This window comes from Microtus oregoni, unplaced genomic scaffold (assembly GCF_018167655.1).
Source record: "Microtus oregoni isolate MIOR12 unplaced genomic scaffold, Mior012 000081F_ref0000091, whole genome shotgun sequence".
Taxonomy (NCBI): Eukaryota; Metazoa; Chordata; class Mammalia; order Rodentia; family Cricetidae; genus Microtus; species Microtus oregoni.
Window position 1 is genome coordinate 1,902,386 of NW_024544541.1, and position 18,227 is coordinate 1,920,612.

The 18,227-nt window shown below is 50.7% G+C and overlaps 1 protein-coding gene across 1 annotated transcript; it reads right to left on the minus strand.

The window, feature by feature from the left end:
• Positions 1-6,198: 6,198 nt before the first annotated feature.
• On the minus strand, positions 6,199-17,988 carry LOC121441803 (alpha-enolase). Its single transcript, XM_041643116.1, has 12 exons — positions 17,834-17,988; positions 15,146-15,239; positions 13,373-13,468; positions 12,249-12,307; positions 10,378-10,447; positions 10,151-10,284; positions 9,098-9,320; positions 8,154-8,351; positions 7,522-7,723; positions 7,126-7,234; positions 6,945-7,003; positions 6,199-6,572 (listed from the first exon to the last, which is right to left on the minus strand). The coding sequence occupies exons 2-12, from the start codon at positions 15,228-15,230 to the stop codon at positions 6,503-6,505; spliced, it is 1,305 nt and encodes a 434-aa protein (XP_041499050.1). The 5' UTR covers positions 15,231-15,239; positions 17,834-17,988; the 3' UTR covers positions 6,199-6,502.
• Between the last annotated feature and the right edge of the window lie 239 nt (positions 17,989-18,227).

Genomic DNA, 18,227 nt, shown 5'->3' on the forward strand with positions numbered 1-18,227 from the left:
CAGCCCTGATTACCAAGCTTAGCTATTCTGCAGCCGGAATGTCAGGCTGGCCTCCCGGAGAGCTGACAAGGGGAATCTGAGGAGTGTAGTGCTTGACCCACAGTCAGTGCCTACAAGGGCAGGGGCTCCTCTCAACCTGGGCACCAGACATCAGTCAGTGGGGAAGAAACCCTGGAGGGCCAGAGCTCACCAGTGCTCGGCAGTAGAGAGCCTTACAGAACAGCCAAGAACTGGGAAGCTCTCCACCCGCATAGATTCTAGCCCAGGGTTCCAGGTTTACAAGCCTTAGAGAGGGCAGAGAGAGGGTGGGCAGAGAGGGAAGGTGGACAGATGGCTGAAGGAGGGAGGGTTGAGGGAGAGCAGAGAGAGAGGAGAGAGGGCTCTGCCTGCAGAGATAAAGGCACCTACCAGAAAGCCTGATGAAACAAGTTTCATCCCTGGATCCACATGGTAGGAGAAGAGAATCAACTCCAACACATTACCCCATGCCATGAACACCTCCCCCCCCACACTCACACACACACACACACTCATTCACACACACACTCATTTACACATACACGCACTCACTCACGCACACTCACACACACCCACACTCACACACACACACTCATTCACACACACACTCATTAACACACACACGCACACTCAAACACACACACACTCATTCACACACACACTCATTTACACACACACGCACACTCACTCACGCACACTCACACACACTCATTTACACACACACGCACACTCACTCACGCACACTCGCACACACCATCTTGGAGGTTGGGCAGGTACCTAAGCTAGGCAAGCAAAGAGGTGGGTCAAAGCTGCCAGAGTAAGTGACTGCTTGTTGGCCTCTGGGAATGTAGGACCAGTGTTACTCATTTCCTAAACCAAAGAACCCAGAAATTGTTATTTTCACATGAAATTAATAAGAATAGTACTAGTACACTCGGGAGGCAGAGGCAGGCGGATCTCTGTGAGTTCGAGGCCAGCCTGGTCTACAAGAGCTAGTTCCAGGACAGGAACCAAAAGCTACGGAGAAACCCTGTCTCGAAAAATCCAAAAAAAAAAAAAAAAAAAAAAAAAAAGAATAGTACTAGTAATAAGCTGTTATTACTTTAGAAAGCTGGAGAGGGCGCTCAACAGTTAAAGCACTGCTCTTCCAGAGGCCTTGGTTCAGTTTCCAGGACCCGTGCTGCATGGCCCATGACCGCCTGTAACTCCAGCTCCAGAGGACTCTGTCTCCTGACCTGAGGGCTCTGATGCACACACATACAAATGCCAAAGAAGAAAGCCAAGCAAGGGGGCTGGAGAGATGGCTCAGTGGTTAAGAACACTGGCTGCTAAACCAAAAACAAAAAAGCGGGGCGGTGGTGGAGCACGCCTTTAATCCCAGCACTCAGGAGGCAGAGGCAGGCGGATCTCTGTGAGTTCAAGACCAGCCTGGTCTACAAGAGCTAGTTCCAGGACAGGCTCCAAAGCCACAGAGAAACCCTGTCTCGAAAAAACAAAACAAAACAAAAAAAACAAAACAAAAAAAAAAGCCAAGCAAGGTAGGCTTCCTGGGTCAAGGCTGGGTCAGGGCTGGGTATGGCATTCTTCCAAAAATGCTGCAAAGGGCCCATCATGACAGTGCTGTTGCTTACTTCCTCAAGTCTGTTGGCTTATTTGAAAATTCATTTGTATTTTATGTGTATGGGTATTTTCCCTGCATGTATGTCTGTGCACCAATGGGACCAGAAGAGGGTGTAGAATTTATTGGAACTAGGGAGTTAAAGATGATTGTGGGCTGCCTGTAGGTGCTACGAATCAAACCTGGGTCCTCTGGAAGAGCAGTCAGTGCTCTTAACAGCTAAGCCATCGCTCCGGCCCTGTGTATCTGTTAAAACATGTCAAATTGCAGTTAAGGTGAATACTTGCTACTGGATACAAATCATACCTTAGTACAGCTGTTAAAGCAACAACGGGCGGAGCTGGGAGTGGTTTTCCCACCAGGGAGGCAGGGTGGTCCCCAAGGAAAGGTGGTGAAGACGGGGCTCATCAGTCAAGAGCACTTGCTGCTCTTCCAGAGGACTCAGGTTTGGTTCTCAGTGACCATATCAGGCGGCACACAACTGCCTGCAACTCCAGTTCCAGGGAACCGCATGTCTTCTTTGGGCTTCTGAGGGCACCAAACAGGCAATTTGTACTATGCAAGCACTCATAGGTACACATAAATAAATCTTAGAGAGAGAGAGAGAGAGAGAGAGAGAGAGAGAGCGAGCTGCTGGGCCACCCACACCTTTATCCCAGCACCTGCACCTGGGAGGCAGAGGCAGGTGGAGCTCTGACTTCCAGTCCAGCCTGGTCTACAGAGTGAGTTCCAGGACAGCCAGGGCTACAAAGAGAAATCCTGTCTCAAAAAACCAAAAATAAACATAAATAATATTTTTTAAAGGAAGAAAAAGTAAAACTTGGTGAAGAACAGGGCTTACACCTGGGATCCCAGCCCTTGGGAAGCTGAGGCAGGAGCATTGTGGGGGTTGGAGGCTGGCCTGGGTGACTTAATAAGCCCCAAAACAAAAACAGAAATGGAAAAAGAAAGTTTGGATAAGAGAGGCAGTCTGTGGTTGGCAGGGTTGGGTGGGGCAGAATATTCCACTAACATTTCTGGTACATCTATGTAGTGGGTTTCAGGAAAATGTCCCCGGGTACTCAAGAATCCAGAAACTTCCATGAAGAAGATGGCGACCACAGATGTGCACACTGACACCAGGCTCCACATAACCATCTCGGCCAGAGGCATGAGGAATGTCCCATATTACCATGTTTGTCCGGGAAATAGAGCATGGGGAAGCCTTCCTAACAAGCCTGACCTCTGCTGACGTATGCACCCATTAACACTTTAGAAAATCCACAGTGAAAATGAAGCTTGGCAGTACGGAATTTCCATCACCAGTGGGAGACCCTGGCTCCAACCCCTTGTAACACAACTAATAAAAACCCAGAGACAGATATTGGGGTTCAACCTGAATATCAGAAAATAAAGCAGACTCTTACCTCTACCTCAAACTGAAAACGGCCATCCTGCCTCCACGAATCCCCTGATTGAGACTGAGCTGAGAGCTGTCTCCTCCCGTTTCATATTCCTCTCTAGTGCTGGGATTCAAGGTGTGTACAACCACTGCCTGGCCTGTATGACTGACCAGTGTGGCTGCTTTGCACTGATCTTCAGGCAAGCTTTGTTTATTAAAACACAGCATACCTCTATAACCCCTAGCACTGCCTCCTCCCCAAATCTGCAGATAACCAATATGCAGGGCAACTAACTTCTGGTTGTCACTTAGGCATAAAGTTAAACACATACGCGCACACACACACACACACACACGGAGGGGAGAGGAGAGGGAGAGCAAGAGCGAGCGAGCCAGCAGTAGAGCAGCAGAAATATTCACAGAAACCCAGGGTGAAATGAAGTACTGAGACCTGCTGATCCTGTCTACAGTTTAAAAAGACCCCTAAGGCTTCATTCATCTCCTTTCATGGGATACTGTATCTGATTGTTTAGCCTGTTTTATTCTGAACCGCAGTCTAAGCTGATGAGAGATGCACTTAGTATCTGTGGTAACAGCAGCATTTGGGGGTAGTGGCAACGTAGGCATCTAGAGCCCTGCATTTGCTCTGTGCCCTTAGCTACTGCTGCAATTAGTCTCTGGCTGGAGGAGGGGAAGCAGGTGTTGGGATCCAGACTGCTCCAGAGGAAGGCTGATTTGGCTGCATCCTCAGGCCTAGCTCAGAATCCACTGCCCAGGCACAGGCTCCCCATACAGCCCTTGCTCAGGGGTACCAGCTCTGCGGGCTCAGCTGCTTCTGCCTCAGCTTCATTCATTATGAGCAAAATTCTCAAGACCAGGGGGCTTTCATGGAGGCTTGGCGGCTTCCCACTTCTTCCAAGCTTGATACTCTAGCCCTGCCCAGGCACCACCAACCCTAGACCCACTGACTTTGTTAGTGAATTTTAAGCTTGGCTGTTTGTAACAAAGCTGGAAGCTTTGGACTCCAGGGGGAAGTGAGGGGATTCAGGGATGAGGCCTGAGCAAGGAATCCTTTAAGAAATTCTCACGAGGCCAAGCTGGAGGATCACTGCTTTAGACAATTAATTTTGTTCTAAGGCCAGAGGCCCAGGAATTCGTGCTAAAACCACAGAGAGCAAATGATTTTTTTTGTGACAGAAATGGGTAAAAACACCGAACAAGCAGAGAAGCTAACAATTCCACCGTGGCTGCTTGGAAGGGTTTCTGTAAACTCATGTGGTCTAGAGACCCCAGGCTTCTGATAAATGTCTCCCTAATGGCTTCATGGAAACTTGGCAGTCATGTGGCCTGTCCTCCTATGGACAGGCCCCCAGGACAAGGTTCCAGCCTGTTCGGGGGCGGGAATGTGCTTCCTTAGTTCTGTGTCTGGAAGCTTAGTCACCGCCTCCCTTGCCTACTGCCTCAGTGTGCACAGGTCCAGCCTGACTGAGAATATGCCAGCACACGCATGATGGCTTACCACCAGTTCCAGATGACCCAAGGCCCTTTTCTGCCTCCACGGGCACCAGACACACATGTGGCACACATACATGCCAGCAAACAATCATAGAAATAAATCTAACATGCTTAATGGTATTATTTGGCAATCAAGAAATGTCTGCTGGGGGGCTGGAGAGATGGCTCAGTGGTTAAGTGCATTGCCTGCTCTTCCAAAGGTCCTGAGTTCAATTCCCAGACAGAATATTGTATACATAATATTTAAAGAAATGTCTGCAGTAAGTCATGAAAAAAAAACCCCAGTGCAGAGGGGTTGGGGGTGACTCAGTGGCTTAGTCAGATGCTTCAGGACCCAAGTTCAGTGTGTAGCCCCTATGTCCGCCAGCTCGCGAGCTGGAAACTTCAGTCCCAGATGCTGATAACCTCTTCCCAACTGTTCACACGTGCATGTGTAAACAGAAACACATCATCTAAAATTTAAAAAAGTTGCTTGGCATATGTACAGATCAGAGTTCAAGGTCAGCCTGGTTCCAGGTCTGAGTATACAGCACCCTGAAGATAAACTGAAACCCATTACAATGGCAGCTTGCAAGCCCACTTCAGAGACTCAGCCTTAAGCCTACAGTGACGCTCCTGTCATAGCCTCCCATGAGCTGAAATCACAGATGTGGGCGCTATCTGTGGCCGGGTGGAGGATGGCTGCGTGGTAGGTGCTGGGAGGCTTTCCCTGTTATTTGGAAGTGTATGTGTGGGGGTGGTGGTGAAGGGTGTTTGCCTAGGGTCCTGATCCACTAAGCAACTTCCCCATTACTAGAAAAAACAAAAACTGAACATGTCTGAGGGTAAGGGAAGCCTGAGTCTGCATGGATACAGCTACTGACTTCTGAATGGCTTACATGGTCCACTATCACCCACAAGGCCCTAAGGGCGCTCCCTAGAGGCTGTTCCAGACTGATGTCTAACCTAAAGAGACCTGGGAAGATGGTCCTCAGATCTTCCATGGGACAGAAACCCACCCACCCTACATTTTCTGTATGTGCATGGGGAGTCCTGAGGGGCAGCTGTCCTTTTCCTACCAACTTCACCTCCAGGAGCTGGGCTCCCCTATCAGCCCACTTTTATTACAGGACGTTACCATGCAGCACAGCACTGGCTGGCTTTAAACACACACCAACTTTTAATGGGTAGTGCAGGAAAGAGGGTAAGAGCCCTGCTGTTCTATCACAGACAGGTCCAGAGTTCAGTCTTCAGCAACTACCTGGGGGCTCAAACTATGAGATGAGGTACCCTCCTTTCTTTTGGTTCTGCAGGCCAAGCTGGCCTGCTCTTGCTGGGATTAAAGGTATATACCCCACTTGTCCATAATGAAGACTTAAAAAAAGTGATTTTTCCCCCACCATGACATGTGTTTGCCATTCCCATTTCACACATGAAGAACTGTAGTCATGTCTTTCCCAAGGATGGCTGGTCATCTCTTTTGATGGGATCCTAACGTCGGAACATTTTTAGGTCAAGCCTGTATTGGTTCCTTCTGCCTGCCAGCTCAATCCCTCCCTGTTCTAGCTGTCCTTACTTAGGTCCTGAGAGAGGACCCAGAATCCCCAGACTTTCTTATTCCAGAACAGTAATTACACACGGGACTCTTAGGGGACCCTGATTTGCTCCATCCACTCACAGGCAGTGCTTATGGGTCACTGAGGCTTTTATTCTACATGTAGAACCGCTGGGGCAGGGGTCTTTCCTGTGGCCACCCTAGAGATTACACTGGGCTCCAGACACTAGCTTGGAAGTGAGGTGACAATGATTCGGACCAGTCACATGATTACAAAGCTGGGGTTCCCAGCAGGGCTCCAGGTGGTCGGGCGGACTGAAGACATCTAAGGAAGCAGTGGCATGGGAGGGGCAAGCACTGGGCCGGCCTTGAGCCGCCTTGGCGACGTCAGGGATGGGGTGTAAGCAGCTGGTGGCTCCAGGGATCTGCATCCACTTTACTTGGCCAGGGGGTTCCTGAAGCACCTGCCGGCAAACTTGGCCTTGCTGCCCAGCTCTTCCTCGATTCTTGGCAAACAAAGAGGGCGGAAGAGGGGAACAAAAAAACACAAAGTCAGCTCCCGGTGCAGAGGGTGTGTTGGCCCAGTCTGTTAACTCTAACCCATGGAAAGTGGAAGCAGTGGACTGCCATGAGTTTGAGTCTTCCTGCTGTCACAACAGGAATGTAGAGTGAGGTTTGAAAGGAAGGAGCACCAGTGTCTGTCCCAGGCAGTGCTCAGCTTCTAATGTGGATAGACCCTCAAAGGTGAGCTATTCTGTCTTCCACCAGCAGATGGCAGCACCACACAGGCAAACAACTGCTTTGTGATCCACTGTCAACTAGTGTCTGTGCCTTCCAACAGAATACGCCCACCCACTGTCTCCCTGCTGAATCTTTACCTAAGAATCTGGTTGTACTTGGCCAGGCGCTCGGATCGGCAAGGGGCACCAGTCTTGATCTAGAGGGACAAAGGAAAAGCCATCATTATAGAAGCCACGGAGAACATGAACAAAAGTCCAGCCTTCTCTCCCACAGGGGAAGAGCCACCCCTACAACTACACCCAGGCGGGAAGCACTTACCTGCCCAGTGCAGAGCCCCACTACCAGGTCAGCGATGAAAGTATCCTCAGTCTCCCCAGAGCGATGGGACACCATGACGCCCCAACCATTGGACTGGGCCAGCTTACACCTAAGAAAGGACACAAGTCAGACCATGTGATGTACTGAGCTGCAGCCTTGGTACCTGTCCCTCTCCTCCTCTGCAGGCTTACAGCCCAAGGACATCCTCACCCTCATGCTCACACCCTGGCATCAAGCCCCCAAAGAGACAAACATCCTGGTCTCTGTAGGAAGTTAAGCCACAGGGACCAAGGACCAGGCAACAGTGCTCCCCGCTGTGTCCCTCTGGTTACCACCATGTACTCTACAGACACCTGGAATTGACAGTCCCAGAAGCCCTGCCCACCGGCTACTCACGCCTGCAGAGACTCGGTCACGGAGCCAATCTGGTTCACTTTGAGCAGGAGGCAGTTGCAGGACTTCTCACTGACAGCCTTGGCAATCCTCTTAGGGTTGGTCACTGTGAGATCGTCCCCAACCACCTGGATGCCTGAGCTAGCTGTGAACTTCTTCCAGGCTTCCCAGTCATCCTGGTCAAAGGGGTCCTCGATGGACACCACTAGGGAAAGGAGGAGTCATCAGGTGGGCTGTGGTCCCCAGGCACCATTTCCTCTTTCTGTCTTTCTTTAAAGGGGAGCTTAAGCAGGAGGATGACCCAAGCTAAGGTCTGCACAAGCTGGCATTGATCAAAACTGCCTCTACAAAGGGGTATAGGGGTGGAGAGATGGCTCAGCAGTTGAGAGCAGTGCCTGTTCTTCTAGAGGTCCTGGGTTTTATTTTTAGCACCCACACAGTAGCTCACAACTGGAACTCCAGCTCCAGGGGTCCCAACACCCATGGGAAAACATCAATGCACATAAAATAAAGGGAATGAGGAGTATGTTGAGGTCTTGGCTTAAGCGTGACCAGTGTGGACCTATCACTACAGTGGGAGCTAGGATGATGTTCCATGTCCCAGACCCCTGCAGCCGGCATAACAGGGGACTCACCTGGATACTCCCGGATGAAGGACTTGTACAGGTCAGCCAGCTGGTCAGGGGTGATGTACCTGCTGGCGTCATCAGGAGACTTGAAGTCCAGGTCATACTTCCCAGACCTGAAGAACTCAGAAGCGGCCACGTCCATGCCGATGACAACCTGTTCAGTGTAGCCAGCCTTTCCAATTGCGTTCTTCAGCAGCTCCAGAGCTGGAAAGAGACGAGGCAAAGGTAGGTAACAGGTGCCGAATGGGGACTGTCCTGGCTGTGAGTTTCAGGTTGTCAGGCACTCATTCCTGCTTGGGTCAAAAGGTCATTGGTGAGGGACCATGGACCCATAAGTAGCAATCTCTAACACAGCCCTTCTTATGCCATGGCAGTTCTGTTGGCGAAGATGCAGTTGGAGTGACAGTTGCAACTGAGATCAGCTGTCCTGAGGACTGGCTTTAAATAGAACGGAGGCTGGAATCCAAGAGGAAAACCTCAGCAAGGGCCACCTCAAGTCAAAGCTGCCAAGATCTGAGACACAAGGCTCCTGACATCTGCCAATGACCCCGGCAGCTAGAAGGTGAATGCACAATGAAGCTCATTTAAAACGGGCCAAAGAGGCCACAGAGGGCCAGAGATACGGCTGGTAAAGGTGCTTGTCGTCAGACCCAATACCCAAGTTCAGTACCCCAAGCCAAAGTGGAAGAATTGAGTGAACGCATACACACAAAATTAAAATGGGACCAACTGGCTTGCTGGAGATGGCTCAGTGGTTAAGAGCAATGGCTACTCTTCGAGAACCCATGTTCAATCACCGGCACCGCATCGGTAACTCCAGCTCTAAGAGATCTAGGACCATTCTCAAGTCACCCCATGAAACTGGGGGGAAAAGAACTACACTCAAAGCTCTTGCTCCCGTCCCCAAACTGGCAGGTATGAGGGACAGTACTATACAGCTCAGTGCTTACCTTCTTTGTTCTCCAGGATGTTAGGCGCAAACCCGCCCTCGTCACCCACATTGGTGGCATCCTTCCCATATTTCTCCTTGATGACATTCTTCAGGTTGTGATAAACCTCTGCCCCAATGCGCATGGCTTCGCGGAAACTGGATGCCCCCACAGGGAGGATCATGAACTCCTGCATGGCGAGCTTGTTGCCAGCGTGAGACCCGCCGTTGATCACATTGAAAGCCTGGGAGAAGCAGAGGAGAGCTGTGCTGCCGGCCCAGGGAAGCCTACCCAGCTAGCTGCTATCAGGCCCACATGGGCCGGGCCCTGTGCTGTGTCAGGATTCTCTTATCCACTGTGCCGTGAGTCCTAATTATAAAAAGACTTGATGCACAGGGTCTTCGTGGGTCCCCATGATGTGACACTCAAACTTGTAATGGTTAGTATTAACACGATTTAGAACCAATTGGATTGAGTCCTAGATCATCCGGCCTACTGGCATGTCTGTGGCGATTAGAAGCAGAAGCAGACCCCTGTGGATAACACCATTCTGGGTTTGGGTTCTGGATTACATAAGGGTGGAGGGGAGCTAAGTATAAGTAGTTAGTTGGTGTGTCTATACTCAACCCTCCCAACAGGTCTCACTATATAGTCCTGGCTGTCTTCACCTCCAATCTGTAGACCAGGCTGGCCTCAAAGTCACCCACCCATGCATCCGTCTGCCTGAGTACTGGGGTCAAAGGTGTGTGCCAGCAATGCCAGCTTAACTGCCCTTTCCAGTCTGGAATCCCGCAGTGACTCATCCCACAGATTAAGACTGGTGTGCTTATGTTTTTTTAGACGGAACAGTGCTGAGAATAAAGGCCTGCAGCAGCATTACTGCCTGGCTTCATTTCTGCCTCTGCCTGTGAATGTGCTGACACACTTCAGCCGTGACTTCCCTGCTAGGATGGATGTGTTTACAGTCTTGTGGAATACAAGCTTTTCCCTAAACTTGCTTCTTTAAGTATTGTTCTGTAGCAAGCAACAGAACTGGAATGGGACACCTCTAGCAAGTTCTAACAAGTCACTCACTGGGACCGGCAGGATGACTTCAGCGTTGCCAGCCAAGTCAGCAATGTGGCGGTAGAGGGGCACCCCCTTTTCTGCAGCACCAGCTTTGCAGACAGCCAGGGACACTCCCAGGATGGCATTGGCACCGAATTTGGCTGGAATAAAACAGAAATGGTGAACGGAAGCCGTAAGACCCGCATAAAAACCCGCACTTGTGAACACAGGCTCCCCAGGGCGCGGGCACTCACATTTATTCTCGGTGCCGTCCATCTCGATCATCAGCTTGTCGATCTTCTCCTGCTCCACCACATTCAGTTTCTAGAGGGGAGATGGCGGTGAGGGCCAGGGCAATCACCTGAGCTCTGCTCTCACACCAAGCAGCACTTTGGAAAGGTCTGAACCCCAGGCCGAGGCTGGGCATAGAATATAGCAAGGAGCTTCCTAAGCTTGGAAGACTGGCTCAGTCCTCAGCACCAATGAGAACAATGGGGTAGAACAAAGCCACATTTGACTTGTCTTAATTAGCAGCTTCAGGCATTTCCCTGGGTCCACAGAGGACAGTCTACCTAGGAGTCAAGGTCACACATACAAGGCTGCTGTGTATGCCCTGTACTGCATAAACAAGGCTGCTCTTAGAAGCCAAGCAGTAAGGGTTACTGTTTAGTCAAGCAAGCAGGGCCCTGCCGAGGCTCCTTTAAGGCTGCCCCTGCTGATCAATGTCAAACAGACAGATCTCCACTCAATGTCCAGATCATCCATCAAAACATTTGGTTGATAAGGGTTTAGTTTCCAGAATCCATGCGGCCATTCAAAATTGTCTGCAACTCCAGTTTCAGAGGATCTGATGCTATTTTCTGGCTTCCACATGCACCAGGCATGCATGTGGTGCATAAATATACATGCAAGTAAAACCCACACACACATAATCACATCATTCTGTAAAATATTGTTCATATAAGAAGTATGGGAGAAAATCTACAATCCCGTAATGCTGTATGAGCATTCTGACGTCTCAGTGCTTTGGCAGGCGATGCTAAAGGAGGCAGTTGCTCAAGTAGAGAGCCCACCAAAGGTGTAAGTGTGAGGGGAAAGCCCGGGGACCAAGGGACAGAAAATAAGACATTCAAGGAGCTGCCCAGGAGACTGGAGCAGAGGGCACAGGCAGTTGTAACGAGCAATTGTCTGGAGACCAGACAAGCAGAACCAATTACAGCATTAGGGCGGCTTAGCTAGGGACAAACAACAGGATGGCACATATTGAAGGAAGGGGGTATGGCCAACTGCTCCCTGAGTCACCTCCAGACCCATTTCACCCACACCAGATTCGCAGTCTGACCTTGGCCAGAAAGACTGGGCTAAACTAAGATGAGAAAAAAAAAAATCACGTGTATGTCTGAATGTGTGCTGTGCATGAAGGAGACTGCGCGGGGGGGGGGGGGGGGGTCGGCGCAGGGGGCGGGCTTTGAGTCCCTGGCGTGGAAATCAAGTGGTTGCTGGTCCCCTGAGTTTGGTGTGGGGACCAAACTCAAATCCTCTGGAAGTGTGGCAAATGCTGTTCTGCTGGGCCACCCTCCACCAAATGAGGATTTTTTTTTAAAAAAAAAAAAGCAGGGACAGAGTTGAAATCAGGGCTTTGCATGCAACATGCAAATACCACAAGGGGCGGGGATGGAGTCCTGCCTAACTCCCAAGTACCCAGACTGCAGGCACATGCCACAACTTCGGAATGTAGCCTGGGCTCCTAGCATCTCTATCACCTGAACCCCATCCTGTGTTCCAGTCAGTACCTAGGCCAACCCAACAGGGCAATAAATTCCAAAGTCCAGGTATCTAACATGGACAATGTCCCAGAAAGCTGCTACTCAAATCTGGACCATGGCCTCCCAAAGGTCAAGATAGCATAGGGAGCTATCTTCCAAGTATTCCCCACCTCCACTCCACCCCATTCCCAACCACTTTCAGGTGTCATCAGAAGCAGCAGCCACAGGCAGGCAGTCAGGTAGGTTAGACTCATGCATAAAAGGGAATCCTCAACTTTTAAGCTCTCAGAATAAGCTAAGGCCCTGGGATTCGCTCTGGTGGCACCGATCCACAGCGGTTACGGGAAGGTGGGTCCTACCTTGCTAACCAGAGCAGGTGCGATAGTTTTATTGATGTGCTCAACAGCCTTTGAGACACCTAGAAGGAACAATCATGAAATTACTGACAGTATTACAATACGCAGGCGTGAGCAACATTGCTGGAGCACCCGAGCTGTGGGTCCTCCACAGGACACTAACCCCCACCCCACTTCCGCCAGAGGGAGGCTTCCTGGCCCAGTCTGAGCGCTCTTCCTTAGGAACCAGAACCCAGGGGTTAGAGCCACGCAAGAGCAATCAGCCCAGAATGATCCGAGGGACAGTTAGTTCAAGACCATGCACTGGGAAGACCAGCTGCACACCTAGGATGCAGGGCGTGTTACCTGAGTGCACAAGGCTGGTGCCAGGAACTCATTAACATACTTAACAGGTCTCGAGACGCCTGCCCAGCAGAGGTGAATAGAAGGGAAAAGAGACTCAGAGAACAGGCTTCAGAGGAAAGAAGTGAGGGAAGTGGCCGCAGGAGAGCTTCGGATGTCAGCTTCTCCTACAAGCGGGCTTGTTAGCAGTGACACTGGGCTGTTCTGCTCTAGAGAGGCCTTGGGGGGGGGGGCTCTTAAAGTCCAGCAGACACAATCTTCTCTCCCTTGCTGCCTCAACACCACTAACGTTACAAAATTGGTCACATCCTCTGTTCCCCAATTCTTTAGAAAGACCCCCACGCCTTGCAGGGCTAATACTGCCCCAGGGATGAAGGCGGGGCCTAATTCTGGGTGCTCTGCAGGCTCTTGAGCAAGCAGATTCCATTTACAGATGGTGACAGCCACATCAAGGTGACAGGTCAGTGAGCATGCAGCCAGAGAACTGGGGCTGGTCCACACAGGCCTTGCCTGTCTCCAGGCAACAGAAAAGCAGACCACAAAACTGTCTGAGTGCCTCCACTGAAGGCAGACACCTCTCCCCACTGAAGACGGGAGTAGCTTCCAAAGCCCAGACTGACAAGTCTCCTTATGTTCACATGCCCAGTTTCCAAGCTTGGCAATGTGGGTGTCAGTGAGCTGACACCTTGCTGACTTTCCAATGTGGCAACAGCGCTCACCAATGACAGGAGAGAAACCCAGAGAAAGGCAAGGAGGGCTGGTGGGATATGAGTTCCTAGACTTACCCTTCCCCAAGTAGCGGGTCTTATCATTGTCACGGAGTTCCAGGGCCTCATAGATGCCAGTGGAGGCACCGCTGGGCACGGCAGCCCGGAAGAGACCTGGCATAGAGGTAGGAAAAAATCAACTATGAAATGTCAGCACACGCCTGTAATCCCAGCATACAGGAGGGTGAGGCAGCAGAATTTCCATGTGTTGGGAGTCAATTTAGACTAAAGCAACAAACACTAAAGCAAACACAACTATCAAACAGAAAGACCTACAGCTCAGGTCCAAACCCCTCTCAGTCACAACATCTAGCCTCAGAAGTGCTCTGCTTCCTCATCAGCTAGACACCCTCCAGACCATTCTTTACTTTGATCCTAATACAGACCCATCAAGTAGGCTCTCAGGAGTCTCCCTGGAGGGACCTGCGAGCTAGCCTGCCTGCAACCTGCCCTGGATTCCTAAACATCCAAAGGGTTCTGACGTAGGCGAAACTAAGGGTCAATTCTGCCTCCAGGGCTGAGGCTAAAAAGACTGGAATAGATTTGACACCATGTTTCTTCCTGGACACAGGATCTCAATGAACCTGGGGCCTCCAGGTGATGCTGGCTGACCAGTGAACTGTAGGGAAGCCTTCCATGTCTATCCCCAGTGCTGTGATTACAGGTGTACCCCACTAGACCCAGTTTCTTATGTGGGTGCTGGGGATTGGCACTCATGTCTCATGCTTGCATGACTGCCACCTTCTAAAGGGACCATCAATGCAGCTGCTCCAAAGATATTAAGCCAACCACTGGACCACACAACCATAATCATAGCACCTAAGAGGACTCAGGGTTTGAGAACCACATGGCCTCCACACACAGGAAATCTTATGGGGAAAAAAATCTAGTTAATTATTGTAAATATTGTTTTTACCTGACAAATGACAACATTAAGATTATACTAATACAAAAAAAGTAGCCAGGATTCAGCTGAGAGCCCTGCAGCACACACGCAAGCTGTTGCTGAGGATCCTTTTCTGGGGGACTGGCAGGAAGGGCTGGGCTCTGGTGCTAGCTAGACTTGTGACTAAGACAATGACTCAGCTCTGAATGGCAGGTCCTGGTGAGCTCTGCAGAACCACACACGCCATTCCTCAGGTCCCTTTCCCACGACATGCATCTCTAAACACAGAACTGCACCAGCACAGGGGTCCTTGAGTAGAGGACACAGGTTATTGCTTTGTAGCCCTGGCTAGTCTCAAAACTGGCAATCCTCCTGCAGCAGGCTCCCAAGTGCTGAGATTAAAGGCATTAGCTGCCACACCCATCCAGTTCCTTATAATAAAAGCTTTTTTTTGCAATGCTGTGATTTGACCTTAGGACCTCCCACCTGTTATATCCCTCCCGCTTATATTCCCAGTCCCTTAAGTCATAAGAGCTTCTGGGCTGTCCCAAAGCCCCACTTGCAACCATCCCTGCCCCTCATCTCTATCCTATAGAGAGAAGTGTCCTATTGCCATCTGCTTATTTGATCACAGCCAGCTGAACAACCAAAGGATGGTCCTTTTTTAGGAACAAGGGCTTATTTAAGCCCTGGCTTTACTTATTTCTCTGCCCTGATGATCCACCCGGCCCACATCCTGCCTTAAACACCTTGGAGAATAGCTGGGCGTGGTGGCCCATGCCTGCAGTATCAGCAGAGGGAATGCTGAGAAGGAATGCGTGCACAGGACGCTGCCTTGCCACCCCTGCCCCCATTCATTTCTCAATGGAACGTGGTAGAAGAAACCATGAAAAGTGGGGACATACCTTTTGCGGTGTAGAGATCAACCTCAACAGTGGGATTCCCACGGGAGTCAAAGATCTCTCGGGCGTGGACCTTGAGAATAGACATGGCTTGTTTCTGGAAGAAAAAAAACAATTCATATTTTTCTATAAAGCATAACACAGAACATTAATTCAAGGAATCACTTCCGAGGGATGCTGGACTTCCGTTTAGGAAGGCTGCTTACTAAAGGAGCTGTAGGGAGGGCAGTAGCATGACCTGCTGGAAAGCAGCAAAAAGTAGTCCTTAGAAATCATGCCAGGGGGCTGGAGAGGTGGCTCAGTGGTTAGGAGCAATGGTGCTCACTTAGGACCTCAGTTTAATTCCCAGCAACCACATGGTGGCTCACAAACACTTGTAATGAGACCCGGTGCCCTCTTTGGACATGCTGGTGTACAGGCAGGAGGAACACTGTATATATAATAAACCTTAAAAAAAAAAATCCGGCCAAGGGGCTGGCACTCCAAGTCAGGCCTGATGACCACATGGTAATGACTGAACCACCCCTGCAAACTCTTCTCTGAACCCAAGCACACTGTGGCTCATCTACAAAGAGCAGGCAGGAGGCTAAGGAGGGGCTTAGTGCTCAGAGGCACGCTCACCGCCCCGCCTGCACTACATTCCTCAGAGCTGTGGTGGTGGTAGCAATTCAACAGCAAACGTGTGCTTAGCATGCTCAAAGGCATGTTGTATCCCTCAGGACCAGGGTGTAGAAGGGGAGGAAGAATAAAAAAGCTAGAGATTGCAAGCACTAGTGCAAATAAAAAAAAGGAAAAAAAAAAATCAAACCTTCAGCTGGATGATACAATGTGCTGGCTCACTCACACAAGGCCTGATGAGAAGGAACCAGGATGAAACAGTGATGGGGGGTCACAGAGTAAACCATGTAAAATTAGGGAAAATGCCTAACTCATCGTATTGTAACCATAGTAACAACAGCATATTCAGTTGATGGAGATTTGATAACCAGTAAGAAATTGCACTTGGAAGCCAGCAACACCTAACTCCTCAGTCTGTGAATATCAGCACCGACATTCTCTGGTCTGGTGGCACATGTCTGCTAGCTTGCCTAGCACGTGGGCGGTCCTAGGTTCAATTCCCACCGCCATATTTCCGCTATGGCGATGGTTTCTGATTCTTACTTCTTTCAAAAGGACACTTTTATTAAAAACCGTTTTTAAGAGCACTAACGAGGTTTAATCAGAAAACATCCTGAGAGGAAGGTTACTGGACAACGATCTTGAAAGAATGCCCATTTCCTACTTTTTCTCCAGTAGGCTTTCCAAGAAAGGAATTTACCAAAGAGCCTTTAGAACTAAACTGGAGGAGCCCTGAAGCCAAATTAGCGTTCAGAAGCCACTATCTGGCCGGGTTCCCCACATCTTCCCTGGCAAGGGCTGAGGTGCCAAAAGCATCTTTTTGTTTCAACTTCTGTGGTTTTGTCTTGTGTGAGACAAAGGATCTTTATACACTTAGGAAAAGAAGTATCTACTTTTTACTCTGTTACAAAACATCAACCACTACTCTGTAGGCTTCAAGCACATTTAACCTAGACCAGGCTGGGTTTAAATACCATTCTCTTCTTTGTGGCCTCCCAACCCCAAGTTCTAGGTATGCCAAGTTGATCCGAACTCATAGTGATCCTCCTGCTGCAGACTACCCAGTGTGTATTGCCATGCCTGGCTCAAAGGCACTTTAGTCTTCTTTTACTTGGGGCGGGAGGGGGGGGGCGCCCACGTGGTATGGCACACTGTGGTAGTCAGACTACTGACTTGCAAGAGTTGGTTCTCTCCTTCCGCTGCACGTATCTGACTCGGATCCTTAAGCTGGGCAGCAACTGTCTCTAGTCAGGATAAAATCTCACCCTCTAGGTCTTTTAGATGGATTGAACGCCGGACCAGGGTCATAAATGTGGACCTAGAGGTCAGAGCTTCAGTCCAGGCCGACTCTGACCGAGCTCGAAAGCCAAAGGACCACGCTGCTTAAGGCCAGAATGAACAGGAAGTTTTCTTAAACACATCTTAAGTCGGTTCATGGCCTGCTAGTGGCCACCCAGGAAGCCAGCACCCCTTCTTGCCTAACCAGGGCGAGGTCTTCTAAGGGCTTCCCATCTATCCAACGGGACTGCTGCAATTTCCTCTAGTCCAGGCACCTAACTAGTGAGAAGTATTCCGAAGCAGAGATGGGCTGGACCACTCCCGCCCAGTGACGCTAGACTGTGGTCCAAGAGACACAGCCCTAGCAGGCTCTGCGGAAGGTCGAGGGGGAGGAGGGGGGCTCTGCCCCGTGGGCATCTTTGTTTCTGGCCCTTCCATTTCAAGAAGGGCTTTCATGAACATCAGGAGGTCAAGTCTTTCCCTCCCTCAAAAGCCTTCCCCACAAAGCTACAGGGAGAAAAGCACTTAACTACCCAGGGCGGCGATCAACCATGTTTTGTATTTGCTGTTGCTTGCTTGGGAACCCAGTTAAATTGCAAGCCTGTAGCTGGGTAATAACAGGTGGGCCTGCACCTCCCCACCCCCCTCCAAGAGCCCGCGACCTTCCACGAGGCTGACCCGAGCGCTCCCCGGATGCCCGGCTCGCACCCAGCGTAAGGGGTGCCCATGCCCACCAGGTTCCCCAGCACAGCTCGTTCGTGAGCGAACGGTCTCCAAGGGGCACCCGAACCCTACCTGGCAGTCGGCGTGCCGTAGAGGAAGAGCGCAGAGGTTCCTGCACACACCCTGGAGAGCGTTCAGGAGAGTCGTGCGTGCGACCCGGGAGCTGAGCTGGTCTAAGCGCCTCCCACTCCGGCTTAGAGCGCTGCTCGGGAAGCCCCGCCCACTCCTCTCCTTGCGGGCCCGCCCTGTTTTCTCTCCTCTTGGGCATTGGTCGTCAGTGCTGTCACTCCAGTAGAAGAATGTGACTGAGGTGTCCGCTTGGCCTGCACAGACTGGGGGCGATGGCCCGGGGGCGGGGGTAGACGTGGTTGGCTGGGCCTGTCGCATCGTCGGGTGGCCGGGCGAGCCTCCCGCTGGGACCCGGGGGCCGCGCTGAGGGTCTACGAAAGCTGGGTGAGGGCGGGGC

What these genes read in the sequence shown, in the direction of transcription:
- LOC121441803 (XM_041643116.1), bottom strand. Translation starts at nt 15,230, where the DNA reads ATGTCTATTCTCAAGGTCCACGCCCGAGAGATCTTTGACTCCCGTGGG. An exon ending in GACCCGCTACTTGGGGAAGG is followed by an intron (nt 12,308 to 13,372) that starts GTAAGTCTAGGA and finishes TGTTCCTTCTAG; the next exon opens with GTGTCTCAAAGGCTGTTGAG. An exon ending in GTGACCGAGTCTCTGCAGGC is followed by an intron (nt 7,235 to 7,521) that starts GTGAGTAGCCGG and finishes GTCCTTTCTTAG; the next exon opens with GTGTAAGCTGGCCCAGTCCA.